Source organism: Numida meleagris, chromosome 6 (assembly GCF_002078875.1).
Source record: "Numida meleagris isolate 19003 breed g44 Domestic line chromosome 6, NumMel1.0, whole genome shotgun sequence".
Lineage (NCBI taxonomy): Eukaryota > Metazoa > Chordata > Aves > Galliformes > Numididae > Numida > Numida meleagris.
In genome coordinates, this window is record NC_034414.1 from 24,638,719 (window position 1) to 24,662,297 (window position 23,579).

Genomic DNA, 23,579 nt, shown 5'->3' on the forward strand with positions numbered 1-23,579 from the left:
ATTGGAAAACTACCAGATTGCTCTCCGAAGTCCTGCAATTTCTCTTTCCAGCCTTCAGGATCTTGGAAAGAGCCTTCAACATTGCCTGTGTATAGATAAGAGCTGATTTATCAGATTTGTCAACTTTGAGTGCATTCAGTTGTATTAACACTGCTGAATTCACTGTGGAGTTATAAAAATATTGTTGCTTCTTCAATTTCAAAGTATCAAAGAAAAATAAACAAGGTCCAGTCCTCCCATCCCCTCTCCTCTTTTAAGTAAAGGAGGCAGAGTAAACAGTAGGAATAGTTACGGAGCTCTTTAAAACAAAAAGTTTTCTTTTCAAATGCTTGTACAATCAAAGTGAAATCAGAAACATAGTACCCATTAGAAACAAAGCTTTTGGGCTCTTTAAAAAGAAAAATGGGTTTGTAGTCTAGACTACTGAAAATGTATGTTAATGTACGCAGCTGGACAGTTACAGATGCCAGCTTAAATACCAGTACATCAACATCTTGCAAGATTTTGCTATTCAAACTTAGAGAAAAAGGGATCGTAGCATTAAATCTGCAGTATTTCTATATTTTTCAAACCTTGCGACTATAAGGTTATCTCCAGTAGTACTGAGTACTTCATCTGCTTTCTCATTCTGCACATTCTGAACACTAACATACTTCACTTTCTTCCTTTAAAGAAATACATTCATCCATTTTCCTTTTTTCCTTCCCTTCAACAAAATGGGCGTGGAAACAAGTACCAGCACACTGCTTCTAAGGTGAACAAAGCAAGCACAAGTCTACAAGCAGACAAGACTATTGCGTGTGTCACTGTTGTAGCCTTAACTTCTTCCATCCGCAACTGCGCAAGCTTTACTTAAGGCTTGAAGGAGGACTTCCTCTGCATTTAAGGACATCTGATACCAGCAGTACCCAGCTTTGATTAAAGCGGTAAGACCACTACAGGTACTGGTTAAAATACTACATCATTCCTTATAGCACTTATCATGGCAAGGAGAAAATAGCATATTTACAATAAAGCATAGATAAGAAAGTAGTAATTGGACTGAAACAACCTGATCCAAAAACTCAAACTGAAGAATCAGTTATGGACAATAAAGTCCATCTCATCACTTCACCTGAAAAATATGATCTATGTTTTAAGAATGTGTAAAAAAAAAATTCCAGACAGAAGCAGCAAATTGAATAGGGTATACACTTCAGTAAGATTCTGTATCAGCCACAGGCAATGTATTTCAATACATTTCTATCTATTAATGCTACAGAGAAAGGAAAAGACAACTACATTAGTACACCAAAACAAAATGTATTTCTGTATTAAAGATGTAGACACACAGGACGCAAGGTACCAATACTTCACTGCAAACATTCTGAGCCACAACTGTAAGAGTTCCAGACTACAAAGATACAAAAATCCTCCACCTGCACTTCCCAGGTTACTTCAGAAAACAAAACAAACCAACCCACAGTTAAAGAATCCTGCACACAAAGCAAAGCTTAAGGTCATACTAATTGTATGCTGCCCAGTAAGACATTCTGACTTCCCAGGACTAAAGAAAAAAAGCAGACATTAACTGTGGATTAATTCCTTCAGAAGAGCCAGTAGTGTCACTCTGCTACCATTAGACAAATCCACTCAGTAGTTTATCTTGATATCAGTCAATGACAGCGAACCCCCTTTGGTTTATATCTGCTGCTATTTCCATAAGTACAAGGATGCAAAATGCTATCAGAAGCGAGCCATGGCATTATGCTTTGTTTTCCTCCTTAAGCACAATCTAACTAGCATTCACCAGCCATATGGCTCTCCAGTACAGTGGTTAACACTGGCAACGCTAATCCTGAAATTTTATTTTAGGTTAATGGTCAGCTTTAGCCCTGAACTAGTATCAGTGAATTCAGCTGTGAGAAAACAGAGCCCAAAACGGATCCCTACAAAGCCTATGGCCTAGATGCTGTTTGATAACACCCACTTCCAATTAACAACTTTAACACTTGCTACTGAGATCCCACAGAAGTACACAATCCAAGATTACTACTACTATAGAATGTTCTTAATATCTAACAGAGAGAGAAAGAATATTTGAAGAGAATCTACTTATTACTGAAGAAATCACAGTAATTTGAGCTGTTTTCAGAATGCTTTTTTTTGTATTTTAAGAATTGTTCTAAAAACACTGAAAAAACTGATTTACTTCCTGTATTTCAAGATTTAATATTAAAAATAGCAACAACAAAATTAAAAATGCTGCCTGCAAGAAACCTTGAAATCTCTTACTTCCTAAAATGAAGTTGGAAATGTTTTCTATGGTATAAGCCAAATTATTCAGTGATATTTTATCACATTCATATCTTGTCACTAATTGCCCTAAGTAAGGAGCTTCTAGGAGAAGCAGTCTCAAACATCTGTGTTTATCAGACTTCAGTATATCACTTTAATCACTGAGAGCACTGAATAAGTGTGCAGAGTGCTATTACTGAATTTCACAAAGTAATTAAAATGTGTAACAGTGGATGAAATGCTAAGTTCTAGTATCCATATCTAGAAGTAATACTTAAGGCTCAAAAATTGACAGATGTTATTCAGAAGACAAAGTCTCTTTACAATAGCTTCGTATATTAATACATCCATTGCTTTTTTAAGTTATATCTGCTGAGTTCTGTTCACCAGGTCTGCTGCAAGCTCAGTAATATAATCATCAATACTTAGCACAAGATGTCCATAGTTCTTGCAGTGTGGTAATCTACAGCAAACAAAAATTCTAGGAATTTGTCTTATAAGAAGATTTATAACTAAGTTATATGTAAAATTGTTGGCCCCCACACTTTTTTTGTATTTTATTGATTTTAATGATTATTTCCAGAATGAGGCATTAGTGAAGTTTGTTTTTCCATTCTTAAGGATCCTTGACAGATGAATAATGGAGTGGGATACATACAACTGTATAAGTTAATGGCTTACAGATGAGCAGCCATGCAGTGTACAGCGATTCTATAATAACCATCTCAAGCTCCAGCAGAAGTAATGCACGCAGATGTTGCTTTTACACTGATGCTCCCTCCAATTGGGTAATGCCTTTAATAATCTGCTTTACCTTTTGGCTAGCCTTAAGAGGTCAGGCAGTTGGACTTGATGGTCTTTGTAGGTCCCTTCCAACTAAGCTATCCTATTCCAGAAGCATTTAAGAAGCAGGAAGATGCATCAACAGTTTAGAAACATCAGTAGGTTAACTGTACAATATTCTTTTCATTATATAGGCTTGTATAGTCTTTTAAATTGAGAAAGTGGTTCAATTCCTCACTAGAGGCACTGAAGAAGCACTGATTTAAACATGTACTGTTATAGGAATAGGTTATGGCACAGAGCCTAGGAACATACAATTGAAAAGAACTGCATTTTGCTGTCTTACATTGTGTTTCACAGAAGGCTATGTATTTATGGATCGAGAGGACTGCCAGTATTGAATTAAGTAAGTGCCATGAACAGGAGTGTAATCACTTATCAGCACCTCACACTTTTCCCTGGGACATCACATGAGTATAATTCAGGACTTCAGTGTTATGCCAGGATTTTTAGTATATTTGAAGACAACATATTTTACAAATGCTGCAGTGATAGAAAGGAAGGTTGTTCCTACTCAGTGAGGGTCAGTATTTTCCACAAGGTATTTAGTTATTTCAATGACACTGAAACTGACATTTGTATTAATATATGATTCCAGCATGGTCAGTCACATAAACAGCCTATACCATCTCATTCTTAGTAGTTTACTAAGAAATAAAAGAAACAACAGCAGCACTCCCAACACTTGGCAACCATGATTGGCCCATTTTGCATCTGAGTCAACAATGACATAAGACAAATTCTAAATGCCCAAACATGTAAGTCATAGGAATTGCTAAGCTTTCTAGTAAGTCCCTACAAGCAATCTTGAAATTAAAAAAAAAAGTCCCCTCCACACACATATTCAGGCCTTTTGGATGCTACTTTTCTAATTTACACTAGTGATCACATATAATCTTAAACTGAGGGTTGTTTACTCACTGTTCCCTGAGCCATGATTAAGGCTAGTGAATAACCAAGAAAAAAAGCTGAAGCCAACAACAAGGGGGGGGAATAATAAAAGTAAAAATTCACTGGATTTCTTCTTTATTATTGAAATTTCATGCAGTTTGGGGTAGAAATATTTCAAGTTTCCTTCAGTTTGACTAGTGAGAGCGCAACTTCACTGCTGTTCCCAAACAAAGAGAGGCACATACCTTACAATTCTGGCCCTGCTTGCCATTCATACTCAATTCCTAGAAACACTTAGATTTGTCTAGGTAAGGTGTCCAAAAAAAAAAGCAAAAAAGAACCCACTGTGCAACATGCATGAATACTTTTCTCCATTATACTGACGGCTATCAGGAATCACTTCCCCTCTGTAGAACTGAAGCGGACGGAATTTAAAGCCCAAAGCCACGGCTTCACCAGCAGCATGGTATTCTGGTTCTCAGACCAGCCTTTAAAAATTACTCTGGTCTTCTGGTCAAACTCCAGCTCCAGCTATTAATTTTTCTATGCAGTTTCAAGTGAAAAATGTATGTACTTCCTGACCTAGATTTCACATTTCTATTCTTGTTCCTGAACACTTTACACCAGTTTCTCCTTTCTGCATCTCAGCTGATAACTATGAAGCACAGATATATCTCTAAAGAGTTACAAAACTGGGTGGATCTGTGGGAAGAAACAAGTGAACTCATCCCTAAGCACACAAGAGTTTGCAAAGTGCTTTGGAAATCTAATACTGCGTTTTCAAAGTAACTTAGTGAAAGTATTGACCTTTTATTTGTTACATTTAAAGAATGCTTATTGCATGCCCAGAAGACTAAACATAATTGGTTTCCTGCACATTGCATAATTTCCCCATTCGTAAAAGCGCAAAAAAACCCCAGCAGTTCTTCTCATCCCAGGTTTGTTTCCTCCAGATGGGAGGGAAATAGGACATGTCATGATCAGGCCCAATGTGCACTGATGACAAGACTCATCAGATCCAGTAACAACAGCTATACTTAATCTGGCTTTCCTACAATGACATTAAGGCAGGTGTTCATTTGGGGTCTCTCCTCTACCCAACCACTGTAATAAGGCTCTAGAGAACTTATCTTTAATAACGCCATGCTTAATCAAATGAAATTATCCCATCTTCCATGCTTGAAAGTGGCTTGTGGCTTAGAATGGAATGTCCTTTCTGCTTCCATAGAAAGACAAGAAGCCTCAGTTCCTAAGGAAACAAGACTTTTTTTTTGCTTTTAAGAAAGAATTTTCAACAAGAGACACTGTGTAGGTAGCTCAACGCAAAGCCTCTTTTCCAGGCAGCTAGTTGTCTACAGGTGCTTAATTTCAGCTAAGGCACAGAACTACCCAACTACCAGACTAAATGCTAGTGATGGGAGCTCCTCTCCAACAGGAGAAACAAGCTGGCAGCACTGTTGCTGCACCTTCTGGAGGAAAGTATTAGTTGCAGCTGCCTGTTTTATTTCAGCAATAAACTTTCAGTACATTGTAGAATTAAGACTTCCATTTAAATTTTTCTAAATGCCATAGGAACGCTCCAGTGAATCAGCCATCACTAACTGCACACCCACACCTCAGGGGTTTCCAAAGTTGGCTGCACTTCTCCTGTAGAGGAGAAAAAAAATTGATCTGCAACCATAAACAGTTTTTTCACTTTCCTGTAGGTTGAAGAGAGCCTCCTGATAGATGCTTTGCTTTTAATTCTGCAAAATAAGGTTAGCTCATAATGAGAGCTTCTGTGCTAGGTTTCAGCCCAAGGGGAATTTGAGTTGCAGTTATAAATCCCCTAGAACATTAAAGGAAAGTACAGAAATAGAAATGCTGAGGATGACAGTAGTATAAAATTATAGCACTCTGTTCATAGTACACTGTGAGAACGTCCTGGAAGAGTTGCTTAGATTACTTGTTCTTCTCTGCACTTGGGCAAACACATTAGGGAGGCTGTGATTTCAGCAACATTTAATTTTGTCTTAACAATGGGGCAGAACATGCCTGCAGAAGAAGGAGGAAACGAGACCGAGTGTTAGTGCAGCTAACCCCAAATGAAGATCAAGTTCTATTGTTCTCAGCAGAAGAGTCAAATCCTATCTCTACAATAATAAAGCAACTTCACACTGTGAATAATCCCCATTAGGATTTACGTGGCATAAATGAGTTCTCAAAGCAGTGCCACAGTCTATTCTTCATTCAGCAAGATAGTAAACAGTCTGCTTTATACTTCTTACCCTCACACCCTCATACAACAAAAAGCCAATACAGTCAGCAATAGTCCTGACAGTTCCGCACTTCTGAGCTAGTAATTTTATTGAGTTATTTTGATGGACAAATCTTTTCCATCTGAGTTTAGTTACTAAATTAGTGTTAGCATAGCAAGCATTTTTCAAAAACTAACAAAATCAAAACAGCTTGCTTCTGATCATGTACTGACATGACCCAAACAGCACTCCTCACATGGAGCTGGGTTCAACAGTGTAATCACCAAAGGAAAATAGACTGCTGCAGCATAAGAGCTGAAAAATAACCCAGAAAAAGGCTCCAAGACTTGCTGTCAATTCCAGTTTGAACTGCTGCCTCCACAAGGAAGGGTGTTCCTTGCCCAGAACATTTTTTTTACTGAACAACTGACTGCATAGAATTGCACTTGTTTGGAAAAATAAGTTACATGAAGGCAAAGTGTGATTGCACAGCATAATTAAAACATTAACAATCATTTAAGTTGGGGACAGTCTAATACACACAGAAAAGTCACTATAGCAACACCTGACAGTCACTGAAACGGAGTATGGACATGGAATGACGCTGGACCAAAGCGTGATCCTGCGTCACTACAAACCAATCTGAAAGCAATTACATAATTACCAATGTATTAAAATATCAGTTAACCCCTACTAAGAGCTGATCATTCTCTGATATAGGTGACATAATTAGGGAAGAGGAAGAAGTATTCCTACCATCAAAAGTAAACAATGAGATGTTATGACCCACAATTTTTTCATATACCAGAAGCAGTACATTTTCTCCACCTTGTTCTATGGCAGGTAGATTTAATGATTAATGGCAATGTTACTGACTCAAGAAACTGGACAGCATGCACTGCAGAAAGAATATTTTCCTAACAAGACATGCAAGTATCTCTATGCTCTAGAAAGCTGGAAACTGCACGAGAAATTTGTCTGACGTACAGATGAGAAGCTCTCTGCTTAATAACTCAGGCCTATAGCAGAGTTTGTTAATATTTTCTCAACCATGCTACAGACGACACTTTTCCCCCCTTTCCATTGTCCTCAGTAAAGTGAGGACTTCACAGGCAGTATTTTGAAAAGCTCACAGAGAGCTTCACTAAGCAGTGTTCCTTAACAGTGGTTTCATATGGCCAACTTGAATTACATTACCTGCATGTATTTCCTGAAGAGTGCACAACTGCTGCTTTAGCTTTAATGAGCTGAACTAACTAGTTTTTCCAAGGGTTTCTACAGCTAGAATGTAATGATTTCTGTGACAAAACTCAAGGTGATTCTATGATACAAAGTACAAAGCATGTATCCAACCAGACAAACATGAACACAGCCAGCAGTCAGGAGAGCTTTCCTTGGAACAATCTGTAACAGAAGTTGACTTCTTCAGAACCTACAGTTTTGGTTTTTAAAACTTAGACAAAAAAAATGAACAATGCCACAAATCCATTTGAAATCAAGTTGTTTCAAAAGCACCAAAAATCACTTTCAAAGCCAGAGACTGCGGTTAAGAGTAAAATATTTTATTCAACCAACCAGTTGTTTCCGTTCAGTTTTTTATTTCAATTGGAATTTCAGAACATGTTTTCTGCAAAACACCCAACATTTTGGGATTAGCATTAAGCAAACAAGGCAGGAGATTGTAATATGCTGCACTTACTGCACATCACTATCCTGATACTTCTGTTGATGGCTAGGTAATAAAGTTTATTTTCTTCCTCACAAAGGAGTTCTCATCCCAGATCCCAGCTCTTTAGCTCCGTGTTGCTTGTTGTTCTATACATTTATTGTTGTAGTGTTTTAAAAGGCATAACATCTCAAATTATTTACTTAATGTACAGAGCAAGCACTATATCTGCTAGTCCCAAGCTCTCCAATTTTACACCAAACCAGCGTGCATCAACTCAAAGCCAGAAGTACTGCCAGCAACAGTGCCCCTCTTATTTCAGGCATCATGGATTTCTATCTCATTTGCTTCCAAATTAACTGCAAGAAGTGTAAATAAGACCAGAAGTTGCTGCATACAAGACTACAGCCAGAGTTACTTCACCCAGCAACAAAACAACTGACAGATAGAGAAAACACTTGATCATAACAACTGCAAACATTGCACCTGTTGACTTAAAAGGAAAAACTTATTCTGGTGACAGCTGCCTGCAATTTCTGAGGATCTGCAAGGTGCACAGGCTCTTCCTCCAAATTGATGTTTACGTAGAAAGGAGGCACAGGAACTGCATTAGAACTTTGGCAGCAATGCACATGTTGTAAGATCACAAAGTTTGCCAATACAGGCATAAGCCACTTTCGTGACTTCAGTCACAAAATAAACTCCTTAAGAGCTCCGCCTCTGCTAGCACATACCTTGCCCAGAACACTGAAGGCATGTAACCTCTTCCTGTCTCTCTGAATTACAGCTTAAACACTGGGAAAGGAAAACCCCCACAAAGTTTGTAAGGTAGCGCGCTTACTGGAGATGCCCCATCATAGGCAAATATTTAAGTCAGAACTATTTATAGTATTTGTACAGTCTGTGGTTCCTTTTACTTCTGCTATCAGTTATACTCACTTTCTTCCCACTTCCTATAAAAAATTTAAGACTACATGCTGGAAAAAAAAAACAACATACTCCACAGCAAGCAATATCTCATCTGTTCTCCCTTCTATAAGCCGTTCCTTTCCAAAGTGCTTTTCATTTCAGCTGTCACGAGCCCTGCTAAGCAGGATCACAGACACATAAAAGTTACACATACGTCAAGCTTTGACAGGACAGGTTCCCTTCAGGAACCAGGCTGTTTGAAATTACAAGCAATAGAAATATTTATTTAGGTTTCTTCTAACTTTTGATTGGACTTGATCTTAAAAATACCTGCCTCATATTAGATCTCTAGTATTCACCTGCCAGCATCAGGTATCAAAAGCAGTTAGAAAAACAGAACTCCGGGCAGTAAGTTCATGTTTGCTTTCTTAAATATAGCTATAAAGTTTCTCAAAGTTGAAACATTTTTATACAACACTCACATTCCAAAATACTTAACTCAGATGCGAACACAAGCACCACCACCTCTCCCCATACTTTGCAGAATCATCTGAATTCAATAAAAAGGAGAGCAGCTACTACAATGAAATCACTTCTTTGATTCTGCTTTCCCAAAGAAGAATTTCAATATGCCCCAACTGTCTCAATGCCATTCATTCCTCTGAGTGCATTTAAGTAAGAGCAATGACAGGAGCAGCATTGGCAGAAGCAATCGCTGCAGCAGCTGCCAGAGGGAACTCTAATGCCCTTATTCATTCACCTGTTCAAGATGAGGTGTAAAGAGGTTGTTAGCCAGGAAGCAAGCACATCCTTCAGTTCTGAAAAGACCTGAGAAATTCAGAGTTTAGCTCCAGGGGACAATACTAGAAACTCACTGTGGGATGGTAACTGGTGGCTGACAATGTAATGGGTGAGGGCTAGGTCCTCTCCCCACAATTATCCACATCCCCAATAAATGGAACAGCCCTCCTACCCTAAGAGGCTCACTACCCAGGCTCCTAATGCAGCCTGGTGCATTTTCCCACCGTCATAATCTTCTGCCCTTGAAGGAAAGGAAAAACTCTTGGCATATTCTTTACATATTGCTTATATATTCCAATGTATAGGAATGGTCTACCCTCAAGCTGACTGCATCCCATTCCTGTCTTACAGCTCAGGAAATGGAGGTTTCAACCAATTTTATATTTTGTGTTGCCTGGAAGGGTCCATAGATGCCATCTCTAAGCATCACTGATGTCTGAAAGAGATGGGAACAGAAGCAAAGTGAGTGCTGAGATGATCCTGAATCCCCTCCAGCTTCAGCACTTCACGCTTTAAACTACCAACCTGCCATGTTGCTGTCCCTGTACCTTTTTAATAGAATACTTATTTTATTTGATTGACTTAAAAATAAAGAACAAACTTCAGTTTCCCCAGCAACCATCAGGCACTAGTTACAGATCCTGGAAGGATTACTTGCACAGCAGAACTCCCCTGATGTTACCACTTCTCAGCTGCTTTCCACTCTTCCAACCAGACAGGCCATCCTTATTCAAGCCAGCATAAGCTTGCTTTACTCTGACAGCCCTGCATTCTCAGCAACAACAACACAACAACAAAAAAAGACAAATGCTGATATAAAACACACAAACTCAGATATACTTCCCAAGGTATAGCAGTAATTAGGAAAGAAATAGGAAAGATGACTTTTTAAAAAGCTTGAATCTTAAATGTCATTCCCCTGCACTGATCAACAATTAAAACAAATCAATGTAAAGTTTAAAAGTCAGACTGAACTATTTGTGAGCCGGCCCATGAGAAGGGCTCAGATCCAATTCCCACACCTCACAGAATCATCCTCCTCCTCCCCAGTTTCTTCCCTCTTTTAAGAGCTAAAAAACCAGGCACAAATATTTTGATGTATTACAGCTGTTTATTAAAAATCTAATTACTTCCACCACACACATCCCATCTTAAGACTTGAAATTATGCATCTTACATTAAGGAAACTCAGGCAAATGCTACAGCAGACAGTGGTACGCATGGAAAGAAATACACTGAAGTAAGTTACTTGAAAACTGTGGAGCTTCTTATACTGAAATGCTCACAGCGCTTACAGTTGATAAAGGGGGGAAAAAAGGGGGAATCAGACTCTCCCCCTGAACACACATGAATTCCTTCCAACCACAACACGACTCCACTCATACATTGCCCTATTTTATGTGAGGCCATTCAAAACAGCCATGAGCTTTCCTGCTCTGGTCAAGGCAAAAGAGGAATTCAGCAGAAGTAAGGGGCTTAGCAAGAATAATCATCAGTTTACTCTGCATGCAGTAAAACAGAAGCTAAAAGAAGGCTTTTCTCTATTCTGGCCTCAAGCTGGATGTACTACTTAGCCAATATGCCGAGATTTGTTTTGCAGTGCAAGCCAGCAGCTTCCCCAAGGCTGTAAGGCTGTTTACCAATACCTTCCTCATACGTATTTTTGTGATCCCATTCTATAAGAACAAGCATTCAAACAAAAAAAAACCCAACACCCTTGACTGTTAAGCAAAATAAAAACTAACAGTGCAAAGCAGGAAGAACTTCTTTACAACAAGGGTGACAGAGAACTGGAACAAGTTGTCCAGAGAGGTTGTAGCACCTTCTTCTATGGAGATATTCAAGACCCATCTGGGTGCCTACCTATGCTTCAGCAAGTAGGGTTGGACTTGATCTCTTGAGGTCCCTTCCAATTCTGTGACTCATACACTTTTTTTTAACCATAAGCTTGGAAGCTGCCTCTCTTCTTCCACCGGTGAGCTGTGCAGACACTCAGAGCTGGAGCTCCTCATACACACGCAGATGACACGTAACTTGAGTGACCAGAACTCACATGGCCCGGGACCCAAAATCTTCATGAACTGGGCAACTTCCAGCTCACAGTTGCCCCTGAGGCTTGCAGAAAGGCCTGAGTCAGGATTCCCCATCATGGCAGGTGCAGGCCATAGGTACATACAGTTTCTGCCTCCAAGAGCTTACAATGCAGTGGATGGATAAAATTCTCGCTGCTAAACAAACTGAGGAGACAGGGAGCACCCACTGTGCCTTGTATTTCAGAGTGATTGATGGAGGGGGGCAGTTCATAAAGATAAACACTTGCAAACAAGAGATACAGCACAATAGAAGGAAACACCTTGGCACAACCGTAAGTCATTTTTGCGATGTAATCCTCTGACTCCTTGAGCCAGCGCAACCTTTCCAGTGAGAGCTATTGCATTACAACTTTAATAACCCCATCCCAGCATCCACCTCCACCAGGACACAAAGTTCAAAAGGAAACGACCGACCTCATCCCTACCAGGAGCTGCACGGCAAACTAACCAGGAGGGCTGCCCTCCCGCATGCCCTCGGAAGGGCCCGAGAGAGGAGAACCGCAGGCGAAGCCCTGAGCCACTCCCGGAGCCGCAAGGAGAGAACAGAACCCCACCGCTGCGGTGCCGGCCCGCCCGGGTCGGTCCCCGCCGAGCCCCGGCTGCTCGGGGGCCGCCCCCCGCTTCACCTTACCTTCATGCCGCGTCTCCCCGCGCACCGCCCGCAGGGGATGGAGGGCGGGCGGCCGTAGTCGCCGGCTGCGTCCCCGTCTCCCCCAGCGCTCCGGCTCCTCCCGCCCGATGTAAACACACACGGCGGCGGCTGAGGGTGGGCCGAGGGGGGGCAGCGCCATGGCAACCTCGGCCGGAAGAGGAAGCGTGGGGGTCAGGGACCGCCATCTTAGCGGGGTCGGGCGCCCGGGCTGCAAGGATGCGCTGCGGGCGGGGATGCTGTGCTGCGAGTGCTTATGGCCGCGCGGTCGTGGCATAAGGGAAGCTGCCCACCGCGGGGTGGTCTGAGGCGTTCGACACTTCGTCTAGTGCTGCAGAGTTGGAAGGGGCAAGACTTCACTGGGGCAGCCTGCCTTGCGTCTTGGCTGTCAGCTGGAGGTTGTTGTGCTGACAGGTGTGCTGCTTTAAGACCATCACCAGGCACAGACACATCTGGATACAAGGGTGGTTCTGCTAGCAAATGGCTTGATGCGATGAGTGACAGCCAATCAAGGAGAAAAGAGGATGATTGGAAGTAACAATTTCTGGAACTGGGAAATAACATTAAGCAAGTGATGATGAGTTTCATTTGCTCCGCTTTTGCTTAACTGCAGAAGTGAAGACTGAGTTAATACCCAGCATAACCACAACTTGACAAGTGATTGAATCCAAATGAGAAAAGATCTCCCCATTCTATTTTTTTCCCCTTTTAACTGAGAAGTCTCAATTCCTTCTCTAAATAACATGCCCTTGACCACCTAAATCTTCCAAACCGTTCTCTAGTATGGAGGAACCCATTTAGTTAGAAACCAAAAGGGAAAAAGGTGCTAGGTGAAAGCCTTGGCATGCCTGCTCTCAGCGCAGAGGAAAAGCAATTAGGGTTTTTTGTTTGTTTTTAATTTGCTTCATACTGTCCTCTTATGTACAGAAATCCCTCAGGCAATAGTAGTAGAGTGGTGCCCTAAGATTAGATTTTATTTTTCAGTTAAATTGGAGACTCATGAGTGACACTGAACAAAGCAATTCTCTTATCCCGCATGGACTGACATGCCCAGAAGCCCATTTCCTTTGCTTCTCCCTTCCTTAAATCATTATCTGGATCACCTCTCAGAGAAATACCCTTCAACCCTTTCTCACAGCTGGATTTGTGGTTTTTTCCTGCACATGCACATACTTCATTCAAGCATGTGAACCTTCTCAGAAGAGCAGTAGCACAAACCAGTGAATTCAGGGAAGGTTTCAGACTGAGCTGATTTCTGCAGAGATGCACTTAAATAAACACATGCATGCACATACAGAACCATATTTGATGTGTGTAAGAGATTGTGTAATACTAATAATAATTACATTAACCAAAATACCCTCCTCAACACACCATCTGATAGAATTTATGTAAAAAAGAACTGACAATGGTATTAATAGAACTAGATTGCATCATGTTTTTAATAGCACACATTAATAGGAATCCATATTTATGTTGTAGTCAGATCATGAGTAAAGAAGTTTATCTCATACTTGCATTGAATTTAACATGCAAATTATAGCCTTGTTACCAGTAAAACAATATTGCCTAAATTTAAAGGATTCAAGAGGAAACACTTGTCTTTCATCAAGGTAAAATGAATCATTTTTGATTCAAAATAAGGCAGTCCTCAACATTTAGCATTTAAAATTTCAGATGAACAAAACATGATCTCTCAAGAAGCCCCTAAAATAAAATATGCACAATGTTTCAAACAAGCTACATGAGATTGTCTTGTTTGTTATGTCTCCAAAACATTCACAGAATGTTCAAATTGAAAATCAGAACATTCTGGACAATACACAAATCTCAGGAAAAAAATGGAAATAAGTTGCTTACTTTATGCCAGGAACAAGAAGTCCTGAAACTATTTCAGCAACTACCAAAAATATTCCTTAACAGAAAGCTACATGACATAGGCTACGTGTATATTAGCAGATAGTGCAGCTCACTCAGTATGAATTTGTTCAGTGAAACCACTGGTGCTGAGGACACAGTGCCCTTACTTACATTTCAGGGGTGATTGCTTTGAACCAGCTCTAATACTTTAGACTGAATACCCACTAATGGCTGTACCAACTGTGCACCTGGAATAGGTTTTCCAGGCTTGTGTCATCCAGCTGGATTTAATCCAGTTCACACAAGCCAAGCCTACTCTGGTACATGAAGCAAAGCATGACGAGTAGCACTGATCATGAGATTCACCACAAAAACAAGAAAAAAGGCTACTATGTGCGTACCTGTAGTTATTTTTATTTATTGTTTACAAGTGGTAGAGTTTAGAATCTTTATGAGGCAGAAATTACCTTCCCAGCCTTCCTGAAGAACAGAGAAGACAAGGAGATTCACCTGCCCAGAATTTTCAGTGAAGGCTGAGGATCTGAAACACCTCAAGTGACTAAAGCATAGTATAACACATGTAATATATATATATTTAAGACGTCAAAACCAGTGGCAAAGTATTTTGACCTTCAGATTTGGTCACAGTACATCCCTAAATGACTTTTTTTTAACAAGATAAATAAAAGCAGTTTCATAAAAGTTACCATTCTTTGCATAGAGGTGAGCATGTGAAGTAGAGAGATACCAGGGCATAATTTTTGCTGTGTAGACTAAAAGGCACACCTTTTGGCTACAGCATAACAGAACTGTCACGTGTGCTAACTTTAGATGAGATTTCAGCACTTTTTGCCTATGCTTGTAACCAGACATTGGTCAGTGATAAGCGTCTGAACAATAGCTTGACTTGGAATGAGATTCCTAGTCTGAGCCCTACAGCGATAGTGCTTTCCCTTAGATGTATCTGAACATACAGAGATAAATAATGATCATTATAAAGCATTCAGATAAACACAAGCATTAAAAGAGTGGTTGGTTCATGTGCTAAAGGGTTCTGGCAGAAAGGAAATTATTTCCAGGAAGTGCAGCTGCTGATCAGTACAACTCCTCCAGACCTTCTGTTCCAGATCAAAAAAATCCTCCCTAACAATGCTAAAGTAAATTGGCCATTAGACTTACTAACCATCCCAAGAACATCCCGCAAACAAGTCATCCACAACTCCGCAGAAATGTAAGCTGTAACCTTTGCTCATGCTTCACTTAGTGGAAGACTCATGTATTGAAATAGCTACCCCGAATTTGTTCATCTTTATATGTGTCTATATCTCTAATTACAGCAGCATTTGAGTCTCTTCCCTTGACCTTTATAACATCCTCAAAAAGTAGGGAGATACTTGCTGCAACAGGTAGCTGGACTACAAAGTATGCATAAAATTCCCTCTGAGAATTAAGTTCAGAGACCTGAAGGTGTAAAGGTGACTAAATCAAGGGATGTTTCATACCTGCAGCAGCCAGTTGCCTGAACAATACCATACATCAGAATGAAAGATCCAATAGCACAGAAAACATTTGTGACAGAGCAGGGAACATCACTTAATCTCTTACATCCTGAACTGGTAACACCCTAACTCTGAAACTTACTTTTAAATACTTGCACTTGTTTATTTATAACATCAATAAATCCTAATGGCATAACAAGGAAAACCTAGACAGTCTTGTGATTCAGCTGTGTCACTGGAAACTATGACCTGTAAGGAGTCTTCAGAGGTCCACAGGTCTCTACCTGCCCTTTCCTGAGAGAAACCTCTGGCATTCCACATTGTTCAGCTTGAATGCTAAATGCTCACATACTTTCCGGGTAATTCCTCTGTGAATATTTCAGAGTTTCCCAATGAATTTTAGTGTTAGTTGCAATGTGTACGAGCAAAGAAAGCAAAAGAAAAGTTCAGTGTTGCATGAAATAAAGATAAGCCATGGTTCCCTCTGGGAGGACAGGGATATTTTAAGAAATACAAGGTACTAAAAAAAAGTGATAGAATCAGGTAACCAAGTGGCCAGCACATTTTTTTGAATGCCTTTAAGGAATGGTAACAATAGGAAACACTTAGAAACAATTTTATTCATAAAGTTTGTTCTGTCTTTTAGAAATTGCCTATTTTTTCATAATTCGTGAGTTTTGCCATTTTTAAGTCATCTATTATATTTCTCATGTTTAAAGCAGACTTTAAAATGGGTACTTAGAACAGTACTACTGCACAAATAAATGCAAGAAGCAACATTTGGAATTTGAGAATAAGGAAATGTTTTCCTCCCTGTGACTTTTCGGTATTTCTGGTAGAAAACAGATCTGCTTAATAAAACACCTTAATTAAAAGTAATTTTGTGCACTAGTGTACTCATAACTGAACACTGACACCGCATCATTACAAGGAAAATAGGGAATATATAGCCCAGAAATACCCATAGTATAGCTGCATGTCTTAACTCTTACAAGGAGCATAAAAAGTTGACAAGGGGAAGCCAGATTTAACTTGCTGTTTTCACTGTCTGAGCTGAAAGAAGAAATAAAGAGCAGGGGCAGAGAGTTGCTAATTAGAACAGTAACATCATTTCCACCACCTCAAAGGTATTTTCTTCACAAGTATTGGACAGCTGGAGAGATGTGTCATTTTCACTTTCAGCGTTCACTGTTGCTCTAAACTTCTTGCTCGTAGTCACATCAAATGTGCTCATGCACGCAGAGACAGCTTAGTAGCTCCACAGTGAAGAAAGTTTAGGGAGTGTTTGCAGAACAGTGTAGTAGAGAACAGCTGAGGTATGCCTTCAGAACTTGCGGGACCTATTTCATGTCTTTCTCTACCTTGGGTTCCGGTCTATGTGAGCTTCCCATCCCTATAGAAAGGAAAGCAAAACAAAGCTATTGGCAGATTTGTCACTTTTCTTTTAAATTGTTACTATTAATGACTGGGATAGTAGATTTTTCTTAAGAGTTAAACGTGCCGGGAAACTACTTGTTGTTGACCTTGGCTTCCATAATGTTTTTAATTCTCCTTTTCCCTCCTCCATTCTGTGTTGTTACATTAGTAGGAGGCTTGGGCATGTTAAGTATGAATGTACTGCTCTTACAGAAGAGCCCTAAGCAAGACTATAAAGGTGTTATTTATACAATACTGAAAAATGGAAGTAATAAAAAGAAAAACCTATTAGCCTTCTCTCCAAGCTGAAATTGTCTAGCTATCAAGTAGATATATGACAGGAACTCAGGACACATTGCTGCTTTGGATTACAAATGGCACTTTTGCTTTAGACTGTTATGTTTTTTCTCTTACTTGGAAAGTTCTTATATAAAATCCATTTTAGCTGTCTTTAGTAAAGATCCTTCTGCATAAAGATATAGTGCTAATTACCTTCTAGAGCTGTATTCACCAGTCTGCCCATTTAACAGCCATGCAAATATTTTTTGCACAGTTGTGTGGAACCCTGAACTCCACATGCCAGGTTGGCTTATTCTGACATTTTTGGTCCTTTGTTGCTTTCTTATAGTTTTTTTTTAAACAAACAAAAAGCTAAGTATTAAACACAAGGCTAGTTGTTTAATGCCTATGGCAGTGCCTTTCACAAAACATTACATGACAAGTAAATAAATATACAGAAGATGATACAAAGAGACACTGAACTATGACCATAGTCTGTTTGTCCCCAGAACACCAAAAGAGATTTTCAGTTACACCACAGTGCGTAGAATTTCATTATATAAGCATCGTATGGCCAGGGCATTTCTTCCAGAAATGATGGCATCTCCTAGAGATATTTTTACAAAATGAGTTTTATGAGAAAGGGCATACTATCAGCAACTAAGGAATCTCAGAGCCTGATTTCCCTTCTCCCATACACCATATATCACACGCATTCATGAAAACAGAATATATGTTTGGTAGAAAAGGCTACAACTGGAGGGGTGACAAAAATGATAAAGTAAAAATAGTCATTATAGAAACATAGCTATAATGCTTGCACCTCACATTCATTAGATAGTGAGGTAGAAGCATTCAAGGAGTAAGATTCTTTCATTGTTGAAGTCATGCAAAATTTCCTCTGATTTTGATAGGGCTAGACTTTAGCTTCAGTTTGAAGGATATATATCAGACATTGTGTGTTTGATTTTCAGACTTGTCAAGAATTTTATTTTGTCTGAAGTTCACATAGTTTCACTTTAATTAGTATTTGCCTTCTGAGAGAGTGAAGATACTATTTTAGTTTAATTTTAAATTTTAAGAGGTAATCAGTTCAATCATACAATGATGCAAAACTAAATATATGTTAAGAAAAACTAATAAGATTTGAAAGCACTTAATGCCAAATAAACTGTGAAAGCATGCATTCTCATACGGTTTCAAAATTAAAACTCAAATGAGATGAATTGAAAAATCTACAGAGACTCACCAGCCTTTTAAGAAACGGGAAGCTACATTTCATGAAAAGCCACGTATTTGGCACTGAAAGCAATTTTTGATAATTTGAATGAGGAAAAAAATGAAAATAAGTGGGTTTGAACTTTTGAGTTTACTTAAACAAAGCTGTTACATTTCACATGCCCTTAGTTATAGAGCAGGAAAGCAATTTTTCTCATATGCTTCAGAGTCTTGTAATAGAAAACCGTCTCTGCCAAAACGCCAGGATACATAACTGCATTCACATATGGGCCTCCCAGATTTCAGAAGCATTCAGATACATTCTACTCTGAACCTGTGCCAAAGACTCTGAACAGTACAGGCAGCAAAGCTTAGCTGCTAGATTCTGCTGACATTTGGAATCACTGGTGATTTGTTCTCAGGATGCCAGAACAAGGCCATAGATAATATTTCATCTATATCATGAACAATAGCCACACAAATTGTATCTCCATCTCTTCAGGGTATTTTAGAACTTTAATTTTAAGGATTCTTTTCCATTTGGCATACACTGGCAATGTAACTGTTTTACAGGAACATGACATATCCATACATAATGCTTGCAAAGCTATAGTTTTTCTTTAACCCATGCTCCTGGCCAAAATCCTGTAATGAACTTACCACACACATTGCAATTTCCCTTCATTACACTAAACTTTCTTCTCATTAATAATGGGGAGAAGTCAGCTTTGAGCCTCAAAGCTCAAAACGCAGAAAGAACAATATTAGTGAAGCTGAACTGAGATAGCGATACTTATTTCAGCATAAATTGTTTCTTGCAGTATTAAGCCTTAATTAAATATTGGCTTGGTTAATGTTTTGCTGAGATTCCAAGCTGCTTTTGGAGTACATAGAATTTTTCCTTCCCACATTCTTGTCACAAAATGCTTTCTTCTCTCATCTTTCCACTCCTGCACTCACACACATATTGCTTTAAGTTAATTTGTCGTGCACTTGAAGGGGGGAACAGGTAAGTAGTTCGTTCCTTGACATAGAGGTGAATGAGAAGGTAAAAGTAGTCTCTTTCCCAGTTGTTAGAGCAGAGTTTCTTCAGCCAGCACTAAGTTAAAGATAAGTATAAGATGAAGTATCCAGCCTTTTCAATCTCTCATACCACACCGCACCTCTTTCAGGAGCCTTCATAGACCTCTAAAAGACCCTCTCCCAGCTTCATTCACATATTCCATCCAGTGTAGCTTGAGCAGGAGTTACTGCCCAGCCTACATACCTTCCCAGCACACACATAGACACACTTTTTCAGCAGTTAGGAAGTTAAGGATGACACACTGACATTGATCAGGCTCTCCCTGCAGTCCTTTCATGGCTTAAAGTTCCACCCCTTTAATGCTGAGTCTCATGCCCTGCTCTGATTCTCATTTCTGTCAACAGATGCCTGCACACAACAAGAGTATTGGATATTTAAGTAATTAACTAATGTCTCTCTTACTTACTGTTAGGTAGCAGGAACCAGAGGGAAATAACATTACACAGCACTACAGCAGGTAGACTTGGGATGTTAGCTCTACATGCTGTTGGTAGAGCTTTGCTGCCTCTCTGACCAGCTCTGTGGCTTCCTCTGCATTAAGGGTCTGCACACTGGGATTCCAGTGATTTTGAGGTTTTTTTCCAGCCCAGTTCTGAAAGGATGAATTAGGGAGCCCTACCTGCAGAGGTATCTACCACTACAGCCAAGAAGATTTTCAAAACTTGCAAGTGTGCATCCTGATTAAATGCAGCCACATGGCTTCAGGCAAATTGTGTTGCAGAAGTAGGCTGATGTGCTGACATACCTGCTATCAAAAGAAGAGACAGTATCTTGGAATACGCTTAGTGTAAGTAGAGCTCCCAATGGATCTTCTCTTAAGATATTAGTAAAAATACTTTAGGCTGGCTGGGGTTATCCCACAATAAAACATTTTGACTTGCATGCTTTTTAAACTGCACAACAGGAAAGAGCTACATATGTATTTATCCTAATGAGAGATATGTGCTGGTGCACCAATTCATCTACTCTTTGATCAATACCTTAGTTATGTACTTCTAGAGCTGAGATTTAATAGCTGTGGTATGACTCCCTGATGGGCACTGAGGGAGTTTTTTGAAGCTCTACAGATCTGCTTAGGGCTGTGAACTGTTATTTCAGATCTGCCTGCCCACAGCTTTAAGAACATGCCTGTGTCCTGACAGTACCCTCTTACCGCCTCTCCCATGGCCTTCTGTGGACTGACTGTCAGGCTGGAAAGAACATCTACTGCTCTGGATAATATCAATATTAATGTTCCAGCATACTCTGGAATAGCAACTGGCAATGTTGTTGAGCTGCCTCCTGAAGCTGGCAGAGACTAACTGCCTGGCAGTCTACACAGAAAGAGGAATGTCAGTATCACTGTGTTGATACAATAACTGACAGAGATACTTCGCTTTTCACACAAGCACACTTTGCCTAGCTTTAAATACTACCTACATTCAACAGTTTCTGCTCAAAACAAGTTCCCACTGAGAGCAGCTGATGCTACACATTAATACAGATGGAAAAGTCCAATCACTAGGCAATTTTATTTTTCTCCTAAAACACATCCTCCACAGAAACAGGCCTGCATTAAAGCTGTCTATTATGTCAGGGTAGCACAAATTTCAGTGTCTGGTATGATATCTAGTCCCAAGGGGTAGTGAACGCTTAAATCAACCATTTGTACTCCAGAATGACGAGTACTAAACAACAGACAGAAACAGACATGCCCCTATTCTGTGCAATATGCAATCTACAAGTGGCTTCTGCAGTTTGTCATCAACACAGATACTGCTAGCTGCCACAAGTGCCAGACTCCCTCTTTATAGATTAAGTTAGGGCTAGCTCCACTCCTTGGTTTATAAACAAACTCTAGAGGACTTGCATTCTTTAGGTGCTGTTCTCACTTTGGGGAGAACAAGGGCTCCTACATAATGAGTAGGAACACAAGACACTCAAAAGAAGAAATAATTAGACTACGCTCTTGGGATGCTGCATGAACACTCATAAAACAAATACCTGGCAGTACCTTAGTCAAAGGATGTACCTTTCTATACTTCAAATCTCGGCTATTTGAGAGGAACAGAGTGAGTTACAAGGAGCAGTGGGGCCTTAAGCTGAGTATTTCCAGGCAGTGGGAGGTTGTTATCCTCCTGCTAGGAATGGAAATGGGAAAGAATAGGAAAGCAGTTAACCAGGAGAATGTTCTTACACTTCTGACAGACCTTCTCCACAGCATCTCCTCTAATGCAGAATGTAGGGCCTACAAATTCTAGAATATTCACAGCTATAGTGAAGAAATAACTGAAGTTACATACAACACAGATGATAATGCTTCCCGTGGATGATATGCTACATAACCCTCACTGTGACAGCAATCCCATTTCATCCCAGGCCTGACTCACAGCAGAGAATTGGGTGTATATTACAGTGCATCAGGGTAACATTCATATCTCCTGTACAAGTACTATGTAAGACCATCAACTCTCAAAAGCAAACATAGACTTTCAAAATACCTGTGGAGAAACACTTTTCAGTCAAGAAACATAGAAACTGTTAATTACTGAATATATTGCTTTTTCTCCTGTAAATTATAGCTAGTTGACATTAACAGCTTGGTGTTTGAAATGCTTCCTGGCTGTAAACCTCACATTTCAAATGAAATCCCAAATTAACACCTCATAGACATATTTTCACAGAAGGCCTCCTAAGACATCTTTAACATGCACAACATCAGCTCTCAAGATGTTGAAAATGCCACAAACTGAAGAGCAGGTTCATAGGACAATCACAGTGTCCTAAACTTCTCTTCTATACTTATAGAACTTATATACTATAAAGAACACCATCATTTTCCCATTTTATGAATTCTGTCTCCATACTGCCCCACTCTTCCAACAAATCCAATAACATGATGCTAGAGCACAGGCCAGCACTAACCAGACTCAGCTGACTTGAAGGTTCCTTCTGGCTTTTTGAATACACACTTAAATCAGCAAGCATTCACTGTGCTTGTTTAGTGCAGAGAGACATCACTGTATATACCATATTTTGACACTGAAAGTCTTCAACATTAAAACAATAATTATTTATGATGTTAAGATAACCACCTCCCATCCCATGGTAGCAACTGCTATAACTGCTACCTACAGCACTCAAAATTCAAGGCAAAGCTCTTCTTCAATAATGTAAAGAGATAAGCCACAGAAATCGCAAAAAGGCTCTACCTGTTAAGCAACAGTCACCTCCTTCTAGAGGAAGTTTTCAAAGCTGACTGCTCAGGCTTTCTAAGAGACACAAGTAATAAACACTTCTGAGAACTAGCACATCTATTTCAAAACTCAAGAGTGGATGAAGGTGCTTCTTTTTAGTAATCAGCTTGGACAACATGACCTTAATTACCTGCTTGGTTCCTTGTCTAGAAGGTTAGTAGAACCCACCTGCATCAGAAGCTCATGTAAAAGAAGACCAGAGGTTTAGATCCTTCACCAAATGCTACTTGCAAGGAAAGAATAGCAACCTCTTGGCTTCTATGTAGTTTATGTTCTGTTAGTGAGCAATTCTGGAGTTTTTACACAAGGCAGCATATTTCTCTGCTCAGGAAAAGTGGCTAGACATGCCATTTTTCAGAATAGTGTTTCAAGGTATCTTCAAAATACTTCAGATGAGCCACACTATGAAAATACTTAATGTTTTTACCTGCTTGAGCATCTTGTATCATTTCTAGCCTAGCAGCATATATTTCCAAACCATGTAGCATCCCTACAATCACCCAAATAAATAAAACCTACTCTATTTTTGAAGCTTTGTCTTGATAGACTTATGACAGAAATGCTTATTACTACTCAATTGGTTGATGCTTGTTTATTAAGACTTTTCACCTGAAAGTAGTT

At 39.6% G+C, this 23,579-nt stretch overlaps 1 protein-coding gene across 5 annotated transcripts in view; it reads right to left on the minus strand.

The window, feature by feature from the left end:
- Positions 1-23,579, minus strand: part of LOC110401828 (transmembrane protein 263-like) — a 218,406-nt gene that overhangs the window by 175,841 nt on the left and 18,986 nt on the right. For 2 of the 5 annotated variants that reach the window (XM_021403335.1, XM_021403333.1), the window contains exon 1: positions 12,132-12,337. The exons of 1 other annotated variant lie outside the window; for it this stretch is intronic. Coding sequence is in view for 2 of the 4 variants with exons in the window: in XM_021403331.1 (XP_021259006.1) it covers positions 12,349-12,354 (6 nt within the window). In the remaining 2 variants the exon portion in view is untranslated. 2 more of the 5 variants (XM_021403331.1, XM_021403334.1) reach the window with 2 other exon arrangements.